This window comes from Lampetra fluviatilis, chromosome 62 (genome assembly GCF_964198595.1).
Source record: "Lampetra fluviatilis chromosome 62, kcLamFluv1.1, whole genome shotgun sequence".
NCBI lineage: Eukaryota > Metazoa > Chordata > Hyperoartia > Petromyzontiformes > Petromyzontidae > Lampetra > Lampetra fluviatilis.
In genome coordinates, this window is record NC_136336.1 from 1,591,213 (window position 1) to 1,615,531 (window position 24,319).

Here is a 24,319-nt window from a genome sequence, read left to right on the forward strand (position 1 = left end):
GTTGTTGTCGAATGCACAGCAGAGACGGGTCATCGCCCGAAACGTTGCCTATGTAATGTCTACTTTGTAGTAATCAGAATATTCACTAGATACCGCAGGAATCCGATGAGCTGTGAAGCTCTTTGTCACAGATGTCCCAGTCGGGGCACGGGGCCAGAACGTGACAACAAACGTCACAATATGAAGCTCACACAGAGTTCTTGACGAATGTTTTATATATTTATTAAAATTTCACACCCACTGCGTTATTGTAAAATTCACCATAGAGAAGGGTCATCGCCCGAAACGTCGCCATAAAGTCCCGAACTATTTTATTGAACTAATGGTATAATGTGTTTATATATATAGGGACTTTATAGACGCCATGTATTTTTTTTTATATTTAAATGCCACAACACGGGGTGGGGGAGGCGTGGGGGCGGGGTGGAGGAGGCGTGGGGGCGGGGTGGAGGAGGCGTGGGGTGGGGGAGGCGTGGGGGCGGGGTGGGGGGGCGTGGGGGCGGGGTGGGGGGGCGTGGGGGCGGGGTGGGGGCGGGGCGTGGGGAGGAGTGGGGGCGGGTGGGGAAGTGACGTCACGGGGCCAGCCACAAGAAAACCCAAAACCACGTGGGGGTGTTTCCGGGCCCAGTGCAGGCGTCGAGGGCATCAGCAGCAGCGCCGCCCCCCCCCCCACGTCTCCAGCAGCGCGCCCCGCGTCACCTGACGAGCAGTGGCACGCGTGAGACGCCGTGCAGGTCGTGCAGACACCGTGCTCGCAGCAAGACGATGAGTGGACTCGCTGCTTGGAGATTCGCCTCCTACGCGGCTCCCAGCCGTGGTCCGTATCTCTCTCCCTTGACGTTTACGCAACAACACACTTCGCTTTTGGTGGACGCAAGCGCAGTACTCGAGGGTGCACCTAGCCTGGCACACGGTGACGACAAACCACCGCTGGGATGCAGCGTAAACTCGACAACACTGCGGGCCCAATAAGTAAAACCGAGGTGAATAGGGGGCGACGTTTCGGGCAATGAACCTTGTCCGTAATAAAGAGCGGAACAGGAGAAGCAGGAGACGTGAAAGGCCACGCGATGTTTCTTAGGAGCTGTGGAGGTCATGTTCACAAGATCGCCGTGATGACATTTTGTGTTATCTTGAGAAGGCGTTGCAGTCAATCGTCCTAAGAATTAATCAGTCCGTGTGATGCTGCGTTGGCAATCTGTCTCTGTCTCTCGTGTTTCCCTCGTATACTTAGAATAAAAATAGGCGTTTAGAATACTTGTCCACTACAGTATTATACATTGCCACGTGATGATAAGCCCACGAAGTCGAGCTGTCGTTTGTGATCGCCAGGCGGCTTGCTGAGACGGAGCTAAACTCGCAGCCTCGCCACCCAGTTCACATGTGCAGCGTCGTGACGCACACGAACAGAAGCCGCCTTCAGGAGGACGACGACGAGGAGCCGTGAGGGTGGTCCTCAAGGCCGTGCGGTTAATCCTGTGTCTCGTCCGTCTCGTGTCTCCATCTTGACATTGGGGGGGGGGCACTTGCCTCCGTCTCCCTCCAGTGTCGCTGCCCCTTCGGGCCACGGCGGCCTCCACTCGGGAGACACGTGACGACTTGCATGGAAGGAGCTAAATGACCTGTGACCCCCCCCCCCCCGAGAGGACCATTCACCGTGGAGATGGAGCGCTCCAAACTCGCCCGTGCAAGTGCGAGCTTTGTAGTCGTCGTTCTTGCATGTCGAGACGGCGAACGATGTCCTGGTGGGGGGAGGGGGGGAGGGAGGCCTTCGTCATCCAGCAGTGGATTGCGCGCTGGTGGAAGTTGATGCCACCGGAGAGACGCAGCAGCGGCGATGGTTGTTGTGTTGATGGTTGTTGTGTTGATGGTTGTTGTGTTCATGGTTGTTGTGTTGATGGTTGTTGTGTTGATGGTTGTTGTGTTGATGGTTGTTGTGTTGATGGTTGTTGTGTTCATGGTTGTTGTGTTCATGGTTGTTGTGTTGATGGTTGTTGTGTTGATGGTTGTTGTGTTGATGGTTGTTGTGTTGATGGTTGTTGTGTTGATGGTTGTTGTGTTGATGGTTGTTGTGTTCATGGTTGTTGTGTTGATGGTTGTTGTGTTGATGGCTGTTGTGTTGATGGTTGTTGTGTTGATGGAGGCCGCGCTGATTTGTGGCGGCGGCGGCGAGAGAGTAAACTTTTGACAAAATACCGGCAAAAGGTCAAAGACCCGCATGCTCTTAATGGCCAGCGGTCATCGATACTTTTCGTAGGTGCCGGGTGAGCCGGTGGTGGGCACTCCACGTTACTATGTCGAGGACCAAGCAGGGCACGCCTGAGAAGGAATGGCGCCGCTGTTAAAAAGCTCAAATCGCGCTGTGTCATCGTGACCGGAGGAATTGGCGCGGTGCCCAGGAGATGTTGACTACCTCGCCTGGTCTGCAGGAGGTCCTGGGTTTGATCCCGACCCTGACGCCTGCTGCTGTATATTTGGAGTTTGCGTGTCTCATCATCATCTCGGTGGCTAGGAGATGTTAACTCCCTCACCTGGTCTGCAGGAGGTCCTGGGTTTGATCCCGACCCTGACGCCTGCTGCTGTATATTTGGAGTTTGCGTGTCACTCTCATCATCATCACAGTGGCTAGGAGATGTTGACTACCTCACCTGGTCTGCAGGAGGTCCTGGGTTTGATCCCGACCCTGACGCCTGCTGCTGTATATTTGGAGTCTGCGTGTCTCTCTCATCATCATCTCGGTGGCTAGGAGATGTTAACTACCTCACCTGGTCTGCAGGAGGTCCTGCGTTTGATCCCCGATCCTGGCGGCTGCTGCTGTATATTTGGAGTCTGCGTGTCTCTCTCATCATCATCTCGGTGGCTAGGAGATGTTAACTACCTCGCCTGGTATGCAGGAGGTCCTGGGTTTGATTCCGACCCTGGCGCCTTCTGCTGTATATTTGCGTTTCTCTCTCCCTGTGGTCGCGTGGATTTTTCTCCGGCTCCTCTGGCGTTTTCCCCCTCCACGTTTAGAATCGACGTGCGTTTACAGGCATTTGGCTGCTATAAATCTCCACACGACAGGTCACTTCTAAAAAATTCGCTATATCTGTCAGCGGGCGTTACCTGGGCAAATAAAAAAAGTTCCTGGGTGCTACTGGCTAACGGCACCTCAACAGTCTGTGAAGATTTCACGGGGGGAGATATTTTGTCTGCTGCCCGTCCCACGCAGGGCTGCTGGGCGCTCGCTCTGCCCGGCTGCACGGCGCCGCCGGGCGACTCCGCCAGCAGCAGAAGCCGCCACCGGGAGGTGCCGGGTCCGTGAAGCAGGCGCTCTACAACGACCCCAACTACATCCCCAAGCGTCCCGCCAACAACCCCATGAAGACCGTTGGCTGGGCCTGGTACGAGTACGCGGCCACTTAAGTGACTCATATTTTAACCGGTCCTCCGCTAATTGGAGGTGCGGTGTAAGTTGAACTTCTTTCGCACCGTACGTAGCCAACCGTGCTAATCGGAGGTGCGGGGGAAGTACGACAAACTAAAACAGTTTAACACGTAGCAGGCTTTCGCGACCAATATTATTCATAATCAACGTTTTTGGGTTTAGATCGCGTTATTTATAAATGTGTCGTAACCCTCCACCACCCGACACGGCCAATCGTGAAACCACAACATTTACAAATTGTAAATGTTGTGGTTTCATGCTTCAACACACCGGTGGGCTAAAGCAGTGAACTATTTGTCTTTTGTCAACGTGACACTTTTTTACTGATTGGCCGTGTCGGGTGGTGGAGGGTTACGACACATTTATAAATAACGCAAACTAAAACACAAAAAGCAGTTTTAAATAAATGAGTTTCCAATCTCGTACCTGGTGCGGTGTGTATAAAACATCAGCATGGGAGACGAAAGCGACCGGTTTATTTTCTGCCAGCGTCCAGATTGCCGGAGACGTGCTTGCTTCGCTCTGCCACGCAAGCCCCAAGTGTCGTGTACTCGACTCGGCCCTGAACGAGTAGCTGGCGCGGTGTGTTGACATCGCCACTGGGGAGACAAAGGCGGCCGGCCGGGCGTGGTGCTGGCCACCCCCCCCTAGTGTGCCATGCTGCCCTTCATTGGTGCTACTCGCCAACTTGCCCCAAACAGCTCGTTAAAAGGCTACGCGGGGGTGATCTTTCATCTTTGTTAGCGCGTGATGGCGGGTGCGCGCCCCCGTGTGCGTGCCTCTGCACAGGCTGATCGGGATGCCAGTCGGCGTGACGCTCTTCATCCTCGCCAAGGGCCAGGTGGAGCGGAACCGAGCGAAGCAGCTAAGCGTGCGCCGCCGCATGCAGCTGGCCAACGAGGAGGAGGACGTGGGGGCCGCGGAGACGCGGTAGCACGTCGGGGCCGAGCCGGCACCACCGGCAGTGGGCACCTCCGCCGCTCCGCCTTTGGAATGGAACGCCAAGGGCCACCGCCGCTGCTACCGCGGGGGTTTCCGCGGACGTGCTGCAGCGCAGCCCTCCGATGTGTTTTCTGGGTCGTACCGCGTGGCGTTCGCTACGGCGTTCGCTACGGCGTTCGCTACGACGTCCGCCGTTTTGCTCCCACGTGCCAGGAGCTGAATTGAGCTCCACGCGCCGGGGAACCTCGTGGCACCGGTGGTTGCACCGCCAACGATGTTTTTTTTATTTACCGTGTTTGTTATCAGCGGTTTCCTTTAACCTCGGCTATATGAAATATAGACCCTTTGATACACGCTAAATATTGCCTCTATCACAAGGGCGACCTGGGTTATATGAAGATTAAATGCTGCCTTGTTCATGTACAGCTATCTGTCAATCCATTGCTGGATGAGGGCTTCAGTGTGCCATGCGGGTCATCTCGTGTTTTTTTTCACCATACTTCACGCTCGTCAGAACCGGTTTATAAAAGGTGGCAAACACAGTACAATGATGGATTTTGCCTCAACCACACATCACGTAGACCCCCCCAAGAGCGTCGAGACCAGCATATCATGGTTTGGTTCTGGCTTGGTTAGGTAAATCACCCATGCTGGCTCGGCACGGATGTACCAGTGGAAAAGGAGTTTTTCAGACAACCTGCGCAGGTGCCGCATATTCTCAGGTTCGCAATGCATTGTAATTTATATAACTACATGAGCCGCCCACTGTGGTCTTCGCACCTGATAGGCTCAGTGATGTCACCTTGACTCTGTTTAAGACCGAGACGGGAAGACTTCCGTCACAATTCTGGCAAATCGCCCAATGAAGCTGGTTATTGTAATCGCCAGAGAAACGTTACAGCACTCAAAGTGTAAATGTTGTGTTAACACTCCCGACACACCGGGTGTGTGCTGAAGTAGTAATCAGCATGTTTTGTTTACGTAACAAACCTTACCGATTGGCTGTCAAATAATAGTCGTGGGTTAGCGACATTTATATTTACACGATCTAAACCCAAAAAATACTACCCCGTATTTATTAGTGAGATTACTTTAAAACATGACCGCCACCTCGAGACACGACTTCACACCTCGAGACCTCCCAGTTGTTGTCGCTCGCCGTCTGGATTGTGCTCGGCTAACATCACGGCCCAGCTCTTTGTAGCCGTTGGCCATCCGTGAATCGTCCTCCCGTGGTGGATGGGGCGCCCTGTATCGTTAAAACCGCCTGCAGCATTCTTGTCGAGCCCGGCTGTGCGAATAAACAGGACTTTTTAAAAATGCTGGCGCGCAATGTTTGGTTGTTACGAATGTGTGCAGAAAAAAAATATTCTATGTCGGACGTTGTGCAGAGAAACTGCTGTTCTTGCTGCACAGTGGCGAGATATTAACTACCTTGCCTGGTATGCAAGTCGTGGAGTTCGATCCCGACGCCTCTATTATATTTGGAGTCGACACGTTCTCTCCCCGTGGTCACATGGATTTTTCTCCGGTCTCCTCCCTCCACATTTAGAAACGCACGTTTTAAATTATTTGTCTGCTGTAAATTTCCACAAGCCACTTTGTTGAGCTGTCATTTGTGATCACCAGGTGGCTTCTGAAAAAGAGCTACACAGCTCAGTGAAGACTTAACTGTTAAAATAAAAATATTAGTGTTTGCGTTGTGATGCGCAGAACAGGAGCCATGTTCAATAGGACGGGAGAAGCGGTGGCCAGAGCACCAAAGCTTCGAGGCCCGTGATGGTGGCTCTCTCAAGACGTGTACGTTGCCACGCGATTCTGTGTTGTCTGTCTCTTGTGTACATCTTTTCATGGGGTCACTTCCTCTTGTCTCCTTAACAATCGGTGTCTGTTGGTCTCGAATAGTCGCAAGAGTGTTCACTGCGGTATAAACCCGTTTCCACGTCCGTCTTTCATGCTGTGTCTGGGATCCCCCCTCCCTCCCGCTCAATGCAAAGCCCCAATTAGCATTGAGACAACGCTGCCTCTGCAGGAGACTCAAATACAGGGTGTTTCAAACAGATGGACCCGATTTGAAATTGCTATATCTCTGCAACCACAAACCGCCCATGAATGAAACTCTTACCACTTGAAAGGGCGGGGCATAGAGAGGGCGGGGCATAGAGTTTCAGATGATTACAGCTAGATGCCTCTTGGCCCCCAAGATCACCCCCAGACATCACCACACCCGGCGACTGTTTCGTGTGGGGACACGTCAAAGACCGTGTTTTTGTGCCACAATTAGCGACTAATCTGGATGACCTCAAAACAGAATCACGGCAGCGGTGACTTCAGTGGAAGACACTTTGAGAGGCGTTTGGGATGAATTCAACTATCGTCTGGATGTTGTCCGTACAGCAGGTGGAGGGCACATAGAGCATTTATAAAATGGCTAGTAAAACTTGATAACTCGTTAAACCGTTTGTAACTTTGTGTAATTGTAACATGTTGCCATCGTGAAATATACTGCTATGAAATTGGGTCCGTCTTTTTGAAACCCCCTGTACATCCTTTATTCCTAATCCTCTCGTCCAGTGGTGGAACTGCATCATGTACACACGCCATACGCCTGAAGGACGAGACGAGGGCTTGTCCAAGCAACAGCAGCGTCATCAGTCCCAGTTCTTCGTTCACCATCGTCTCGAAACAGTCTCCGGACCCCGGCAGGACGTCTCCCAGGAACGATTGTCATCTTCATGATTGTCATCTTCATCATTGACTCAAGGGACGCCCCCCCCCTTCCGTGCGTGGAGGATCGATTCACCATCTCCAGGCAGTCTCCAGGCAGTCACCGGGGCTTCCGCAGAACGTGGTCCCGGGAACGATCGCCATCTTCCTCTTCCTGATCGTCTCACCCAAGGACCACCCCCACCACCCCCACACCTCCGCATTCTAGAAGATCGATTTGTTTGTCCAGCGAGGCTGTCCAGGGGATCCTCGGTGGATGCGGCCACGATCCTCCAGCAACTCCTCCAAGGCGATCCTAAACCTTCCGTGGCATTTCTCGTCGTTCTCTTCGCTGCAAGCCGATTGCCCGCGATTCACAGTCGCAAACCCCCCTCCCGTGTTAGCAATCCCACCTTGTGATCGCTGCCAACGCTCTTGGCCGTCTTAGGGACAAGGCAAGGAAAGAGGCCACGCGCGGGACGTTTACAGAACCAAACATATTTAATAGAGACATGTGGGAATGCTCATTAAGCCATCATCCGGAATTTCCTATTCAAAACGCACACGGACACCGTTCCCCCCCACCCGACCCGACGCGGTAAAACGGGATAAAAACGCAACGTGAGATTCGTTTAAAATGTGCTTAACCGACGACAGTTCATCTAAAAACTTCATGGATGCAAAACAAATTAAAAGTAAAACGACACAGTACTCCATAGTAATCATGATACAAACATTGACCCATGTTGCACGCGGTGACTTAAAAAAAAGCGACACATTTGTTATTATAAACACAGCCAGGCGCGCGTGGTGGCTTACCTAACTAGGTTAAAAAGTTCCGACGCTCCCGACGTTTTGCCGAGTTTGGGAAATCCTCTTAACGGATGCCGAGACGACGGCGCGAGCCGTTTTCACGCTACCAGCTGGTCGTTTAGGACAGGAGGGTAGAGAGACGGGGGGGGGGTGTTGTGGGATGGGTTCGGGTCCTTTTCATTAAATAAAGTGATGCGTCGTCGTTATAGTTATTATGGACTTGTAGCTATTTCTTTTACTTACAGAGTTATTTACGGGGAACGCCCACGCCACCAGGCAGGGGAGCAAGATGGGTTTGTGCGCAGGAGCAGAGATCCGCACGCAAAGTGGTGTGGTCGGAGGGTGGGAGGTGGTGTGGTGGGAGGCGGAGGTGGGAGAAGGGGGGGTGGGAGAATGGGGGGGGGGTGGGAGAAGAGGGGGGGTGGGAGAAGGGGGGGGGAGAATGGGGGGGTGGGAGAAGGGGGGTGTGGGAGGCGGAAGTGGAAGGGGGGGTGGGAGAAGGGGGAGGTGGGAGAGGGGGGTGGAGAGGGGGGGAGAGGGGGGGGGTGGAGAGGGGGGGAGAGGGGGGGAGAGGGGGGGGGTGGAGACTCGAGCTTGGATTTACGTTGAGGGAGGGATGCGTGGGATGAGAGAAAGCACGCGGATTACAGGTTACTTACCTGATTAAAACTGTTAGGAACAGCAGTTGGTGGTGGTGGTGGGGGGTTGCACAGGACACGTTAGAAGGAACGATGGCCGATGATGGTCGAGAATCATACAAGAGGGGGGAGCGGGCGGGCCAAGGAATGCAACGCGCCACAAGAGCACGCCCGCCAAAAGAGATGGAGCGATGAAATCGGCGCGCGTGAAGGTTTCTAGGCAGATTGTTGCATCGCAGGATAGTGTGAAGGCGACGGTGGCGGCGGCTTGGGGAGGGGCCTTTATCCAGCAGTGGATCAACCGTGGCCGACGATGCACATGATGGCTTGACAAGACTGGAGGATCTACATCATTAGACCTCCTTTGCCACTACCAAAATATACCAAAATATAATAAGAGGGGTTTTCCCCTTTTTTTCTGGCAACCCAAACTGAAACCCTTTTTTACAAGGATTCATGTCTGCATTAACCACACTATGATAATATATGCATTGTCCTTGAAACTGATTGGTCCACACCAAGGGATGGCTTTCTTTTGAGCCTCGACCCAATTGGTGCTCGACCAGAGGACGCCAAAAGGCGTAAAAAAGGGTTTCAGTTTTGTTGCCAGGAAAAAGGGGAAAACCCCTATTATTAAGACTGGAGGACTCCGAGAGAAGCCGATGGCCGCCACTCAGTGATGGAATGTCAGCTTGAAACCGATTTAAAAGGGAGCGAGCGGAGAGGTGAGCGAGGAAGGAAAGGGATGGCAACTCCATCTACTCCGATCGACCGATGCGTCTTGGGGTCGTTACGTGAGTACAGGCGGTCGCCGGGTTACGGAAGGGTTAGAGGTTCACGGGAGATATCCGTAACCCGAATTTTCCGTACGTCGGAAAGTGAATACTTTCCCCCCCAAAATCAACGATAGAATCCCATAGCCGGAAATAGTCTCCCCCCTACCGTTTTCTCTCAGTGCTGCATCACGCTGTCGTCCGTTTTCTATCGCGATCTTTACCGTATCGCTGAACGTACGCTCTGCGCTCCCTATGATTCTTGAATTTAATCGAATATCTTACCCTAAAACTACCCACAATGACACTCATGGAACATATACTGCACTGTGTCCAATTGTTTATGAATACCACGAAGCATAGAAAACATGATTTATGAGAGCATCGGATTTCCCGAAGTCTTCCGTAACACGGGGACTGCCTGTAGTTCGGCACAAGGCTGTCGGGAACAGAGAGCAAGATCCGGGAGGCGTGGGAGCGAAAACGGAACAATTGCATTTCTCTCGAGAAGCTTCCAAAGCAATGGGAGCAAAACGTCAGACATCGGCCGTGCGTAATGACGCACGGCGCGACTCGGCACAAACTACTCCTGAACAATCCCCACCAATTTCATTTGTGTGTGTGTGTATATATTATACACTTTTTTTGGACGGGTCAGGGTTGGTGGGGGTGGTGGGGATGGGGGTGAGGGGGGCGAGGGGGGTGAGGGGCCGGTGCGACGGGCACCGCACACAGCGCCGGGAACCGCACACAGCGCCGCAGAACGGCACACCGCGACACCGAGCGCGCCATAGAGCGCGCCACCGAGCGGGACACAGCGGCACACAGCGGCACACCGACATCCTCGTACGAGACGTACAACCAACCACGGCAACACACACGCAAACGTTCGGGGAGTATGAAACAAAAATATAAAAAAATGAAACAAACGTAAAAAGGGAACCTTCAAAAGACAAAACCCCCGCACGCGCACATGGAGATGTCCTCACACATGCTGATGTCGTCACCACCACCACCACCCATTCCTGGCACTGCCTCATGGCGCCAACATCGTCACTCGTAAAAATAAAAATCTCAGGGCTGCGCGAGAGGAGAGACAAAAATCAACAGAGACATGCGAGACGTTGGCTACGGCACGGCCAAGGGGCGCGTGCGAGAGAACTCCGCCGACGGGCAATTCACAATCACCGGCTCTCACATCCAAGGACGTCTAAGGAATTAGCATCATGCAGATTCGATCCATTCACTTTCACCGAGATCTGTTCGATCGGAGATATATGGTTCATTCGTTTTCATCGAGATCCGACTGATCTTAGATTTTTTTCCTATTAATTTGATTTCATATACAGTACAGCTATTCATTTAGAAATCGATTCAACCCATTCACTTTCACCGAGATCTGTTTGATCGGAGATATCCGGTTCATTCATTTTCATCGAGATCCGATTGATCGTTACTTTCAATGTGATTCAATTTGACATGTTACTCTTCATTCATGAAGGACCAAAGTAATTTTTGCAACTTCTTCTTTCGTACGGCAGGAGGGGAAAAGGAGCGCCACACCGATGGTGGCGTTTGATGTTTGGGGGACTTCACCTCACTTCGCAGGCACGGTATGGCGATTCACTTCCACCTAGCTATGAATTCATTTAAAGATCAACTCATTCAATTTGGATAAATATTAATTCACAATATCTATTTCATTCACCTTCGCAGCGCTGTACCGCAGGGGATGCTTCCAACGTAATCGACATCGCTACGCGTGTACGTGCGCTGGAGGTAGCTGGTATGAAGCCCCAAGTGATAGCAGAAACAATATGCGTGGCCCCCCATTCGCAATCCATTGCTGGATGAGGAGAGCTTCCCCACACCGTGTGTGCTGGGGGGGGGGGGGGGCTATCTGGCATACTTCACTCCACTGGTCCATTGCAACACATAGGTGCGGGGGAGGAGCGTAGGCGTTGGGAGCGGAGTAGAGTACAACGGCGGATTTTACTGCACTGCCCCACACCCCCCACTCCGGCTCCGAACGTAGCCTTGACAAAGAGTTAACAATTAAGTTGTTAAATATATCCATATATTTCATTAGTTGCTTGTACAAAAAGGTGGCCACTTTCGGTGCAAATGAGAGAAGCAACAGAGATCGCGATCACTTGACAGCAACAGAAGAGGTTGAATCGATTCACTCGGGGAAAAGCCACACGACCGCCTGAAGAGTCCGCAGACCGTTTATTTGTTTTTCAGGAGACTCCTGTGAGACTAGGGTGTTTTTGGCCAATCACCAATTAGTTACACTCTGCATGTTGGCTATCAGCTATGGGAGGAAATCGGAGAACCCCAGCGGAGGAAACCCCATGTAGGATTACGCAAACTTCGGCTGCCGATGAAAGTGAACGGCGATAAACCGTCACACGTCCCACAGAGCTAAGCCGAGCGGTGCAATCGGAGGTGGTGCGCGAAGCTCTCAACGAAACACGCTCGGAATGTGGCCCCACCGCTCGCCATCGCTTGCACAGCGGCAGACGAGAGCGCCGCTTCGTGGGCAAGTCAATGGCGGTTTGTCCTGCGGATCAGACTCGTCGCCGCCGTCACCATAAGAACGTGGAACTTCCATCAATGGCTCGGGGGGGGGGGGGGCTGTAAACGGGAGATGAACGCCAATGCCTCAATCCTCATTTGAGCGCAGATTATCAGACTGACGTTTGTTTGACGCAAGTGGATGGGCGGTGATGGCGCCGTGTGCGAGGGCTCTCACCTCCTCTCCGCGGTGCCACGAGTCGGACAGCCGAGGTGCTCGGAACGCAGACGAGCTCCCCGCGTGCGCGAAACCGAGCAGCCGTGCGCACATACACAGGCAGGCAGGCGGACGGACGGAGAGCCAGGGGAAAAAAAGAGGAGTAGAAGGAGAGTCGTGGGCAGCCACGGGATAAGCGAAGAGGGTTTTCACACAAAAATAATTGTTTTTGCAAGCTTCTCCCAACGATATTGCACGTGTGCAATATCGTTGTCACATGCCAGACGAAGCGGGCTACCGTTGGGGAACCCTCGCAGAGTGCTGCCATGCGGCCGCTTGTCGGAGAGCTGGCCGCAAAACTGTACGACTTCGGTGAGGTCCCTCCAGGAGGTCTTCATCATCCACATCAGGCAGCAAAACCCGTTTATTTGTATGCTCTGCGCTGCGAGTTCGTCGCATGGAAAGCGGGCGATGTTTTACACTTTCCTGAGCCGGGCCAAAGCCGAATTAAGTGACGAATCATAATTTTCCGATGATGGGGGGGGGTGGACTTAATTTTTGGCGCCGTCAATCGTGACTCAGCGGCCTGGCGGTGGCGCGTTCGCTTGTTGCAGAACTTCACGGTTGGAATCAAGTGGCCCGCCCTGGTTATTACTGCGGTTGTGGTGGTGCTGCACATTTAGACGCGGTAATAACACCACCACGCGCCATCTGCTTTGCAGCGCGCAGGAGTCAAAAGTCCACATTTAAAAAAACTAAAAATCTTATTCCGTAAATTACGCAACTGGGGCCGATACTACATAAGCGACCGTCGCCCGTCCTGGCAGACTTAATGTCCCGGGTCACTCTTGCTAATGAGACTGCACCTCGTTCTCTCGAGTGCTCAACTGGTTAAACAAAATAAAAAAAAACTGGAACCTGGCTTCGAACCCAAGGTGTGTGTGAGAGCGGCGGCTGCCACACGAGGACGGCTCTGCAGTAAGTCAACGCTGGCCACGGCTAGCGGTGCGCTGTGGGACACACGGCACGGGGGTTCAACCTGCACCCTGCAGTTCGGCGGACTCGCCGTGGGCTCTCACTTAATCTCTCCGCCTTCCTCTTTCCCCATCTCCACCCAGCAGCTCGCTGGTGTATGACGTATACCCCAGGCTCCGACGTGAATGTGAACACAAACACCACCCGCGACTATAACCCCAACACTAATTTAAACACGATTATAATTAGAACTCTCAAACCCTCATCCCAATTCTATCCCAATCTCCAAACGTAACTGGAGCCGCTAACGCTAACCCGAACATTCACCCCCACCGTACTATATCCCTAACATTAACTATAACCCTGACTCTTATTGTAGCACGAACCATGACAACAAACTCCAACCCCAACACGTATTACGCTTCCCAAAACCACTCGCCTAACCCTCAACCAAACTCTATCCCGAACATGAATCCATCTCTAAACCGTAACACGCATCCAATTTCTACACCCTAACACTAATCCAATCACTAATACTGCTGGCTGAACCCACACACACACGCAATCACTCACGCTCACACCTCGTCCTGAAACCCAACCCCAACCCCATTGGCGCGGCGCAACATCACGCTGGCACGCGCACACACACACATCTTCTCCCTCCATCACCCGGATTTATAATAATATCTTTTTGCAAAAAGGACATCAACGAGTGGACTGGCACCCGCCAATCTCTCCCGGACGAACACTTGGCTGGGCGGGCGAGGTGGGCGGTGGGGGGAGGGTGATGGACGCGGGAGGGGGGGTCCCACGTCTCAGCCCAAGAAGTCATCGTCGTTGTCGTCGTCGTCCGAGGCCTCGCAGTACTTCACCTGCTTGCGCGCGCGCCCCGGGCGCTCCCTCTGCTGGGCGCCCCTCGACGAGCCGCCCCCCTTGGCTCCGGCCCCCGCTCCCTTGGGCCCGGCCCCCACCCCGTCGTCGCTGTCCACGCCTGCTGAGCCCTCGTCGTCCGACACGGCCGCCTTCTTGCCCTTCTGTGGTCGGCGAGACGACACGCCAAGGTCCATCGTGTTACAGTCCGCGGCGCCGACACGATTTGACGATGAGCAGCGTGTCGGTGTTATGGGTGTGTGCCCGGTGTTTGTTGCTCGTGGTGGTGTGTTTCACCGTGGTGTCAGGGCGCGTGTCGTGCGTGTTAATGGTGTAGAGCGTTCAGGGCATGTATCGTGTGTGTTCACGGTATATAGAGCGTTGCAGCGGTAACGGCGAGCATGTGGCGATCATAGCCACGGCTACAGGTGGTAACGGCTGCCTCACCTTGCTGCCTCCGGAGGCCCCTCTCCCGGCCTTGCCAGTCGCCGCGGGGAGAGCGGTGGCGGCCTTGGGCGTCACCTTCTTCTGCGGGCTGTACTCCCCGTCAGACTTCTCCGAGTCGGAGGCAGCCACCTTCCTCTTCCTGCTGCCGCCACCCTTGCCTGCCGCGGGGCGGAGACGCAGGGGAAGTGGAGTCGGAGGCAGCGGTGAGACGCAGGGAGGTACACACGTGCGGAGACACAAGGGGCACGTGGATGAACAGCGGGGCCCACGGGGACTAGCGGAGATCCGCAGGGACACACGCAGGGGACACGCGGGAGACACGAGGCTTGCCGGACGGGTGCTCACCCTTGGCGGCCGGCGCCGGCTTGCGCGAGGAGGCGACCTCGTCGCTGTCGTTGTCCGAGTCCAAGCTCAGCGGCTTCTTGGACTTGGCGCTGGGCTTCTTCTTGGCTTTGTCTCCTGACCGGGATAAATAAGTCAAATAAATAAACCCGCCGTGTTAATAGACGCGGCAACGCAACGCGTGACGGGGAGTGTGCGGCACGGCCAAGCCACGCTCGAGGGAGATAGGAGACACTGTGAAGCCGACTCTGAGGGCAGGGCGTAAAGACGACGGGTAATGACGATTTCCCCAGGGCTGTTCCAATCATTTTGAATCGGATCCCCGACGAACACGTACACAGCGGCATCAAGTCCACCACCACTTGTAAGAGGTGAGTCAATTCAGTCATTCCCCACCTCACCCCTTCCCTCGCTCCACTCTCACCGTCCTTCATTCATTCCCCACCTCACCCCTTCCCTCGCTCCACCCTCACCGTCCTTCATTCATTCCCCACCTCTCCCCCCCTTTCCACCCCCCACCCTCACCATCCTTGGCGGCCTGGGACTGTTTTTTCGACGCGGCCGGCTTCTTGGCGTGGGAGGTGGCGGCGGCAGCGGCGGGCGGCTTGGTGGAGGCGAGCGACGAGATGAGGGGGGTGGCCGTGCTTGCAGGTTTCTCGTCGTCGCTGCTCAACGCTGCCGGTGAGGAGGGGGGCAGGGTGGTGGCGGGGGGGAGGGCGACGACCGGAGGAGCAGAGCTCACGACTCGATACAGGATGAGGCAAAGATCGCACTGGACAGCCTCAACAGACTGTTGGGGCGAGTGTTGTTAAGCAAGAAGCACCTATGAAGAAGGCCGGCATGGCACGGCACACGAGGCGACCAGCACCCACGCGTGGACGCCCTTGTCTCCCGAGTAAGCGACGCTTCCACACCGCACACCGCACCAGGTAGTGGGTACGTTGCTGACCGCCGCTGTCTCGATGCACAAAGCCGCCCCCTCCCACGCACCCCTCCCGCCCCCCCCCCCCCCCCGGCACGCCACGGGACCTCAGTCAGCGGTCGATGTCCGAAGTGGATTACGAGCCCACACAGGACCGGCGCCAGTCCCCCGTCGTGGTCACCCCCGCGGACGCAGAGAGCGCACACGATCCACCCCCCCGGGGCACTGCAACGGCAACTTAAGAGCAGCCTTTGCCGATGCCGTCTTAAGTAAGAGGTTTCGCGACCGTCCTCTGCCGACTTGGCGTGACGAACTAATGTATCCGTCGACCGATCGATCTCAAGAGTTTGATGATTGAACTCTGTTGTGGACGGAGTGATGCGGTGGGCACTGCTGCGCTACCGGGCTTGGCGGGGCTGCTGGTCGTGGCGGAAGCGGCGGGCGCCTGCGGCGGGTGAGAGGGGGTGCCCATCACCTCGTCCCAGTCGAACTCCGTCGACTTCCAGCCCTTGCGAGGCTCCGGCGCCCGCCTACGGCACACACCGTGGTCACCGTTGTTGTTGCTGCTGCACTCGTTAAAGCTGCCACCATCGATATCGTCGTCATCGCCAAGGAGTCATAAACCATCATCACGCAAACTCTCCGGTCATCCTCGCAGCAGCAGCAGCGTTTTTGGTTCAGCCATAGAACAAAAACGATCACAGCATCAAGCGCTTTCAGATGCATTTCCGCGGCCGTCTGGAACGCTCTTCGTTCCGATATTAGGAAGCCTCTGGAGCTATGCACTTTTAAATCTATATTGAAAACTAATTTCTTTAGAACTACTTTCTATTTCGATTTAAAGCTTTCGTGACTGCAGGGATTCATCTTCTTGGTTCTTTCGGTAAAGTCACGTAGAAGGGAAGTAATAAAATAATAAAAATAAAACATAATAAAACAATTCTCACGACGTTTCGGCCACAACGCAAGCAGCCATCCTCAGGCGCCTGAGGATGGCTGCTTGCGTTGTGGCCGAAACGTCGTGAGAATTGTTTTATTATGTTTTATTTTTATTATTTTATTACTTCCCTTCTACGTGACTTTACCGAAAGAACCAAGAAGAACTACTTTCTATGTTTAGTTTGTGGTCCTTCCCTGCACCATCGATTAGCACGGTTGGCTACGTACGGTGCGAAAGAAGTTCAACATACATATACATACATTACCAGTATCATGGTTGTCACCATAACCAACCATCAGAATCACCACCAAAACCAAAGGTCCCACATATAGCCTAAACAGACTGTTGGGGAAAGTGCTGTTAGTAAGCATTTTTGTAGGCTCGTACAGCACACGAGGGGGTGGGTTGGCCAGCACCACGCCCGGCCGCTTTTGTTTCCCGAGAGGCGATGTTTACACTCTGCACCAGGTACTGATTTGAGGCCGAGTCGACCTAGGGGAAGCCCAGAACCGGTCCAGACAACCGTCACTGGTGTTAGCCGTGAGCGGGAATCGAACTCGGGTCGCCGGGTCTGTAGCGTAGCGCGCTAACCACTACGCCACCTCTCCCCACAGAATCATCACCGCTACCACCACCACCACCACAGGACACATGCAGCCATCTCGGCGCACGCTCTTACCGATCGACGGCCTCTTTGGCCTTGGTCGGCGGAGGAGGTGGAGGCAGAGTGACGTCGTCCTCGTCCTCCTTGTCAGAGAAGTCGAAGGAGGAGGTCTTCTTCTTGGCCACGGGGCTTGGGGGGGACTTGGAGCGCACCCTCCGCGGGGGGCTGCTCACCACCTCGTCCTCGTCCTCGTCATCCCCGTCCGAGAAATCAAACGTGAACTTCTTGGGCGTCATCGCTTCACAGGGGGGCGGGGGGGGGGGGCAGGTGGTACAGAGAAGGGGGGTAAGCAAGGACCGTATAGCCATTACAGATTGTTGGGGCAAGTGCTGTTAGTGAGCACCTTTGAAGGCCGGCACAGCCACACGAGGGGGGGGTAAGCGGCCAGCACCACGCCCGGCGAACTTTGTTTCCCCAGTGGCGATGTTTACACAACACACCAGGTACTTATTTGAGGCTAAGTCGACCTAGGGGAGGCCCAGGACCAGTTCAGATAATTGTCACTGGTGTTGGCCGTGAGCGGGAATCAAACTCAGGTGATTCGTAGTGCAGCGCGCTAACCGCTATACGACTGCTCCCCACCAAGTAAGGACACACACACCGACACGTATGGACAAAAGACAAAGACCCCCCAAATAGCCTTAACAGACTGGAGGGGCAAGTGCTGTTAGCGAGCACCTATAAAAGCCGGAACGGTACACGAGGTGGGTGGCCAGAACCACGCCCGACCGCCTTTGTCTCTCCAGTGGCGATATTTACACTCAGCACCAGGTACTCATTTGAAGCTGAGGCGACCTAGGGGAGGCCCAGGACCGATTCAGATAATTGTCACTGGGTATTGGCCATGAGCGGGAATTGAACCCGGGTCGCTGGGTTCATAGCGCAGCGCGCTAACCGCTACACTACCGCTACCCACTATGGACACACACACATCCACACACCGACAAGTATGGACACACACACAGACAGAAGACATGAATTAGTTTTTGAGCGACAGAGGGAGGGGGGCAAGGAAAGACATGGACACAACGTGGGGGGGGTGCAGGGAGACGGCAACACATGAAATGGATAAATACAAAACTACGCCGGGACGAATTCAGAGGAGGAGACCACGAACGAAGAGGCGGTTACCGGCAGCCCGGCGTGGGACGTTCTCCCGCGGCACGAGGCCGATGCTCGTGTCGTCCGCATCGCTCACGGATTTGTCTTCCAGGTCATCGCTCCCGTCCGAGTCCGACCACGGGTTCCTCTTGGGCTTCTTGGACGACGTTCCCTTGCGCGCCGACTTACTGCCTGCAGCACGGCAACGGCACGGCAAAGCACGGCATCGACACGGCACAGCACGGCACAGCACGGCAACGGCACGGCACAACAGCGCGCCGTACCCCCCCCCGTCCCCCTTCGTTTACAATAGTCACAGCGGTCGCCCACGCTTAGACACCGCATGCACACTCACACACCGCACGCAAGCACACACACCGCACAAACACTCACCGCACGCGCACACACTCGTGCAAACCGCATGCACACTCACACACCACACGCACACTCACACACCGCACGCACACTCACACACCGCACACACACCCACACACCGCACGCACACCCACACACCGCACACACACTCACACACCGCACGCACACTCACACACCGCACGCACACTCACACACCGCACGCACACTCACACACCGCATACACACTCACACACCGCATGCACACTCACACACCGCACGCAAGCACACATACCACACGAACACTCACCGCACGTGCACACACTCACGCAAACCGCATGCACACTCACACACCGCACGCAAGCACACACCCGCACAAACACTCACCGCACGCGCACACACTCATGCAAGCCGCATGCACACTCACACACCGCACGCCCACTCACACACCGCACGCAAGCACACACACCACACACACACTCACACACCGCATACACTCACACACCGCACGCAAGTACACACACCGCACAAACACTCACCGCACGCGCACTCACTCATGCAAGCCGCATGCACACTCACACACCGCACGCACAATCACACACCGCACGCACACTCACACACCACACGCACAGCGTATATACACTACACGCGTACACACACACCGTATGTACGCACACCGCACGCGTACACACACACAGCGGTAGCGCGGTCACCGCTAGTTACAGAGATTGGTATGAACCCTAACAATAAGCAACGCCTGCTTTGCTGAGGAAGGTTAACGACGCCGTGACACTTCGCCGCTCTCGTTAACAAGAAGCCTCTTTTTCTTGTTCCCTTCATAAGCACCAGAGACCAGGACAGCAGAGACTGAGAGAAAACATCCTTTATTGCCACGACAGGCGCGCAAGAGGAAGACAGCCTCACGGGTGAACGTAAAAGCTTATCTAACAGTCGATAAAGAGGATGGCCAATTAAGCCGATGCAATTCTTCGCATAACCATTCAGTGCGACAGTAGTACCCTATTGCTTTGTACAAGTATGCACGCTTACAAATAAATAAATATAGCGCCTTTAATTCAATGAAACCTCGCCACGTCTCGGACAGACTTAGTGGGGTAAGGCTCTGCACATCTGGCTAAGAATCCCATGGAGATAGAGATGTGCATGAATACACATTACCACAGTATGCGGCAGACCTTAAGTATCAACTTGAGATAATGACAGCCATAAGTTACTTAGACATCAAGCAACTTAACACACACACCAGTGTATACGAATTGCACACGGTGTATTTCCTGACTGCTCGGAAAATTCATAATGCCGTACCGGAACTTCGTGTGATTCTGGGTTTAAGCCATCGGCCACCACCACCAGCACCACCCCCCGCTAAGTTCTCAGCGCACCGCCACTTTGATCGCCGACAAAGCCGCGTGCGCCACGTGCAGGCATCGCCGCGGTGGAACCAGGGCCACGCCACTCGTCCCGAAAGGCGGTGCCCGGCGGCACGGCCCCACCGGCATGGCGGCGGCGGCGGCGCTCGCTGGCCGGGCGAGCGAGCCGCGGCTAGCGGTCGAGTAGGATCGGAGCGGAAAGAGCGCGAAGGGAAACAAACCGGGCTCGGACTTGTCCGCTTTGGGAGCCCGCTTGGCGGTGCGCCGGACCAGCGGCCGGGACTCGGAGTCTTCGCCGCCGCCGCCGCCACCGTCCTCGCCAGGTTCCATCTTGACCGGCGTTCCATCGACGCCCTCCGTCTGCCAAACACAAAAACGTCCACAAAGTGTCTCCCTGACCAGGGTCCTCATGATGTTTATTGCAGCGCAGACTCCAACTATTGTGATTCACTCTTTTGTCTCTTTGGCCCTCTCTGTGCATTGTGGCCTTAGTCAATTTAGATTTGGGAGTGGGTAGGGGGTGGCGGGTGGTGGGTTGGGCGGAGTGCCAGGGACCAGTGGTCTTGATTGGTGGGTGGGGGGGACGCCCTACCAACAACATTGACGACCACCGGCTTACCACTCGGAAGAACCAGTGCGGCGCGAAAGCGCGGGTGGTGCAGGAGTGAAGCCCTCACCTTGACCTTTTTGCGGCCCAACTTCTTGCTGGCCTCGGCCTTCATGGCGAGCGTGACCTGCGGCACGACGCGGCGGCCGTACGGGGACGGCTGCGTCTCCTCCAGCTGCAGGCGCTTCATCTTGGGCTTGCCCACCTTGCCCTTGACGGCCTTGGTGGACATGCCACTCACCTCGTCCTCGCGCTCCTGGGCCTCCACTCGCTGTCGCCCACGGAGCGAGGGGGGTGCAGGGGGGGGCAGGAGCAAGGGAGGACGGCGGGCAGTGGGAGGAGGGCGAAAGCGCGGCACGAGCAATTATTTGAAGAGGGCATCTCGGAGCGATGATGACTACGATCCCCGAGCCGTAGTGAACAACGTCACAATGGGGGCACCGCAGTGGCGAGATGTGAAGTACCTCGCCGGGTAAGCAGGTCAGGGGTTCGATCCCCAACCTTGATAACTGCTGTATATTTGGAGTTTGCGAGTCTATTTCACCGTGGTCGCTTGGATTGTTCTCAGGTAAATAGTTCAGTGGGCCTTATCTGGTAAAATAAAAAAGTTTAGTTTTTTAGTTTATCTGATAAATAATTACGATAGTGATGATGTCCTTTCCCCAGGCGAAGCCTCACTTGAGTCCCAAGACTCGTTTCCGGAAGAGTCCTGCATTGAGAGTTTTTGGCCGATTCCGTGAATGGATCAATGCCCAAAGGATACCGCAGAACCTAAAGAAAACTGTCATATAAAGAGAAAGGAAGGCAAACTCTAGTCCAGTGTGATGACCATTACACCACGGCAGCACCTGCTTTACGCTACAAATCAGGGTTAATGCTGAAGCTGGTGCATCACTTCCAGTCCTAGCTGTTGGTGCTAGTTGCTGCCGCTATTTTGGCAGTGACTTTGAAGACCGCGCCTCCACTCACGTCCAGCTCCTCCACGAAGGTGGCCAGGTCCTCCTTCCACAGCTCCGAGGGACTCTTCCTCTTCAGCTCCAACAGCTCCTTGGCCTGAAGCAGCACAGAGTTTACGGTGTTTGGCTGCTGCTATTCATTTCCACGGGAGGATGATGATGAGAATCCACTTCGTTGAGCTGTAATTTGTGATAGCCAGGTCACTTTTGACAAAGAGCTATATCGTACATGTCAAGCCCTTATCAGTGCCTACCTTAATACAGACCAATTCAGACCTTATTGGTCACCCTGTGCCCCTTATAATTCTCAACGTTCATCCTACAAAGTCCCACCACAAGGGAGAAACACAAACAAAGAAAATTATTTTTAAAATGTTGCCCGTATTGAAACAGCTGGATGCGGTATGCAATGGCGGAACCAAGATTTTCAGGTAGGGGGGGCAACCCCTCCAGCAATGAAAAATGATAGAGGAGTTGTTAGTAAGTAAGGAGTTGTTAGTGAGTAAGGACTTGTCCCTTGCTTTTTATTCGACGCGTGTGCGGCGAGGCCGCAGCCATCGATCGAGGGTCGAATTCGAACCACATCGTGTGATCGGCATCGCGCTCGCTGAAGGTGTTGATGCCTTCAGGGAAGTCGTGTTCTGTTTACGCAACTGCGCACAATTCTGCGAGTCACTTATAACCGCTTTGCCGTTACTTATTGCCAATTATGGACTCGGACTATTGTTCTATCATCTCAGAGTCCCTGGCACATAATAATATGCTACACAGTGGCAGTGGGGGTCGCAAAATGCCGATTTATTACTAATAAACCCCAATGATCCGATGGAAATTAGGGAAATTAGGGATTTCGATCGGATCATTGGGGGGGGCACGTGCCACCCCACACCCCCCCCCCCCCCCCACTGGCTCTGTCAGTGGCCGTATGGACCAGAAAACGCAATTTCCCTGTACAGGAATACGGGTAAACCATATGGGTTGACAGGTATGCTATACTCAGCTCAGTGGACCTTACCTGGTGAAATAAAAAACTGTCTAAGTTTCAGCAATGGGAGACGCTTCCCGTAGACACGACCACGTCCCGTAACGCTGACACTCCTGCTCCCGAATGTATCAAGCTCGCACCCGGCGCACCACATCCATCATACCTCTCACTGTGGCCTGCTGGCTATCCGTCAAGTGCCATCTTCTCAAATAGAGTAGAAAATATTCGGCGAGAAATTTTACCAGGGTGGTGGCATGGCCCCCTCGTGATTGCCCTGTGCTGTACGAACAACGCCGATGTCGAATGGACGGACGATCTGATTCGACGATGAGCCCAGGGGGGCAACTCTAGCAGCGGTGGTGGCAGTGGGCGGTAGATGGGACAGTGGTGGGCGATGGGTGGTGGGCTGTGGGCAGTAGCTGATGGGCAGTTGGCAGTGGACGGGGGGGTGGTGGGTGATGGGTGGTGGATGGGGGGGTGGTGGGTGGTGGGTGAGACGGTGGTGGCCAGTGGACGAGGGGGGGGGTGATGGGTGAGACGGTGGTGGCCAGTGGACGGGGGGGTGGTGGGTGATGGGTGGTGGACGGGGGGGGGGGGTGGTGGCCGGTGGACGAGGGGGGGGGTGGTGGGTGGTGGGCGGTAGGCACCTTGATGTCACGCTGCTTCACGAGCTCGTCCTTGCGCTCACGCGACAGGCTCCACAGCGGCATGTTGAGGATGTAATTGAAGTTGGGGCCAGTGCCTCCAGCCGCGTCAGAGGCGTCGCTGTCGCTGTCAGCACCACCCCCACCGCCGCCGCCGCTGTCCACAGCCTGCGTGGCGAGGAAGGGGGATGGATCAGAAAAGGGGCGGTCAGAATCAGAATCTTTATTTAGACTGGAGGTGGAATCCGATGAGCTATGAAGCTCTTTGTCACAGATGTCCAGTAGGGGGGCACGGGGTCAGAACGTTACAAGGGGGCGGTCAGAGAGGGAGCAATGAGAAAGGCAGCGGTCACATTAACTGGGTTGCCGGGTTAATAGCGCGGCGCGCTAGCCACTAGCACACCACCGCTCCCCCATATCGCCTTAACAGACTGTTTGGGCAAGTTCTGTTAGCAAGACACACGCATGCACGTAAACACAGACACACAACGCACACACGCCCAGCTCGCATCTGAACTCCGCACCTTCTCCTGGGCGTCTTTCCAGTTCTTGATAGGGTCCGAGTCGTAGCCGCGCTTCAGCAACATCTGGATGAGCTCTTTCTTTGGTTTGTTTTCTGCAAGTTGGGAGGGGGGGGGGGGGGTTGGGACGAGACAGATCGTTTAACACGTTTAAATCACGCAAAATAAAAGTTGAACGTTTATTGTGTTTCACCCCAAAGCGAGAACTCAAAGAGACCAGGAGAGTCTCACTTTCAAGAGTGACTTTGGTCACCAAAACTCGAGTCCGTTAATGTACGAGACGGCGGAGTGAATGAGCGGGTGACTGAGCGAGTGACCGAGTGGGTGGGTGGGTGGGATGGTGAATGAGTGGGTAATTGATTTGAGTGAGACAATGAGTGAGTGAGTTCAAGTTTCCAGTTGATTCTGTTTAATCAGGCGAGAGCTCAAAGAGGCCAGGAGGTGTCTCATTCGCAACGTTGACCGTATTGGGACATCAAAATTCTAAATTATTGGACTAACATAAATCAATGTTAAATAATGTATTCCTTGAAGATTAAGTTGGCTCAGGCAGATCATTAAATCCTTCAT

The 24,319-nt window shown here is 54.5% G+C and overlaps 2 protein-coding genes across 2 annotated transcripts in view; one reads left to right on the forward strand and one right to left on the reverse strand.

Moving 5' to 3' along the window:
• Positions 1–595: 595 nt before the first annotated feature.
• LOC144951341 (uncharacterized) lies at positions 596–5,922 on the forward strand. Its single transcript, XM_078881545.1, has 3 exons — positions 596–817; positions 3,212–3,383; positions 4,217–5,922. Exons 1-3 carry the CDS (start codon positions 766–768, stop codon positions 4,359–4,361), a joined length of 369 nt encoding a protein of 122 aa, XP_078737671.1. The 5' UTR covers positions 596–765; the 3' UTR covers positions 4,362–5,922.
• A 5,261-nt stretch (positions 5,923–11,183) lies between these two features.
• LOC144951348 (DNA topoisomerase 2-alpha-like) overlaps positions 11,184–24,319 on the reverse strand; it is a 49,894-nt gene continuing 36,758 nt past the window's right edge. Inside the window, exons 25-36 of the mRNA XM_078881562.1 lie at positions 23,753–23,844; positions 23,232–23,396; positions 21,613–21,696; positions 20,714–20,914; positions 20,258–20,396; positions 18,325–18,486; positions 17,209–17,431; positions 15,992–16,119; positions 15,193–15,342; positions 14,671–14,784; positions 14,326–14,483; positions 11,184–14,042 (exon numbers count right to left, since the gene is read on the reverse strand). Of these exons, the coding sequence (XP_078737688.1) occupies positions 13,824–14,042; positions 14,326–14,483; positions 14,671–14,784; positions 15,193–15,342; positions 15,992–16,119; positions 17,209–17,431; positions 18,325–18,486; positions 20,258–20,396; positions 20,714–20,914; positions 21,613–21,696; positions 23,232–23,396; positions 23,753–23,844 (1,835 nt within the window). The 3' untranslated portion in view covers positions 11,184–13,823. The remainder of the gene's footprint in view (positions 14,043–14,325; positions 14,484–14,670; positions 14,785–15,192; positions 15,343–15,991; positions 16,120–17,208; positions 17,432–18,324; positions 18,487–20,257; positions 20,397–20,713; positions 20,915–21,612; positions 21,697–23,231; positions 23,397–23,752; positions 23,845–24,319) is intronic.

What these genes read in the sequence shown, in the direction of transcription:
- LOC144951341 (XM_078881545.1), top strand. Translation starts at nt 766, where the DNA reads ATGAGTGGACTCGCTGCTTGGAGATTCGCCTCCTACGCGGCTCCCAGC. An exon ending in CTACGCGGCTCCCAGCCGTG is followed by an intron (nt 818 to 3,211) that starts GTCCGTATCTCT and finishes CGTCCCACGCAG; the next exon opens with GGCTGCTGGGCGCTCGCTCT. An exon ending in AAGACCGTTGGCTGGGCCTG is followed by an intron (nt 3,384 to 4,216) that starts GTACGAGTACGC and finishes GCCTCTGCACAG; the next exon opens with GCTGATCGGGATGCCAGTCG.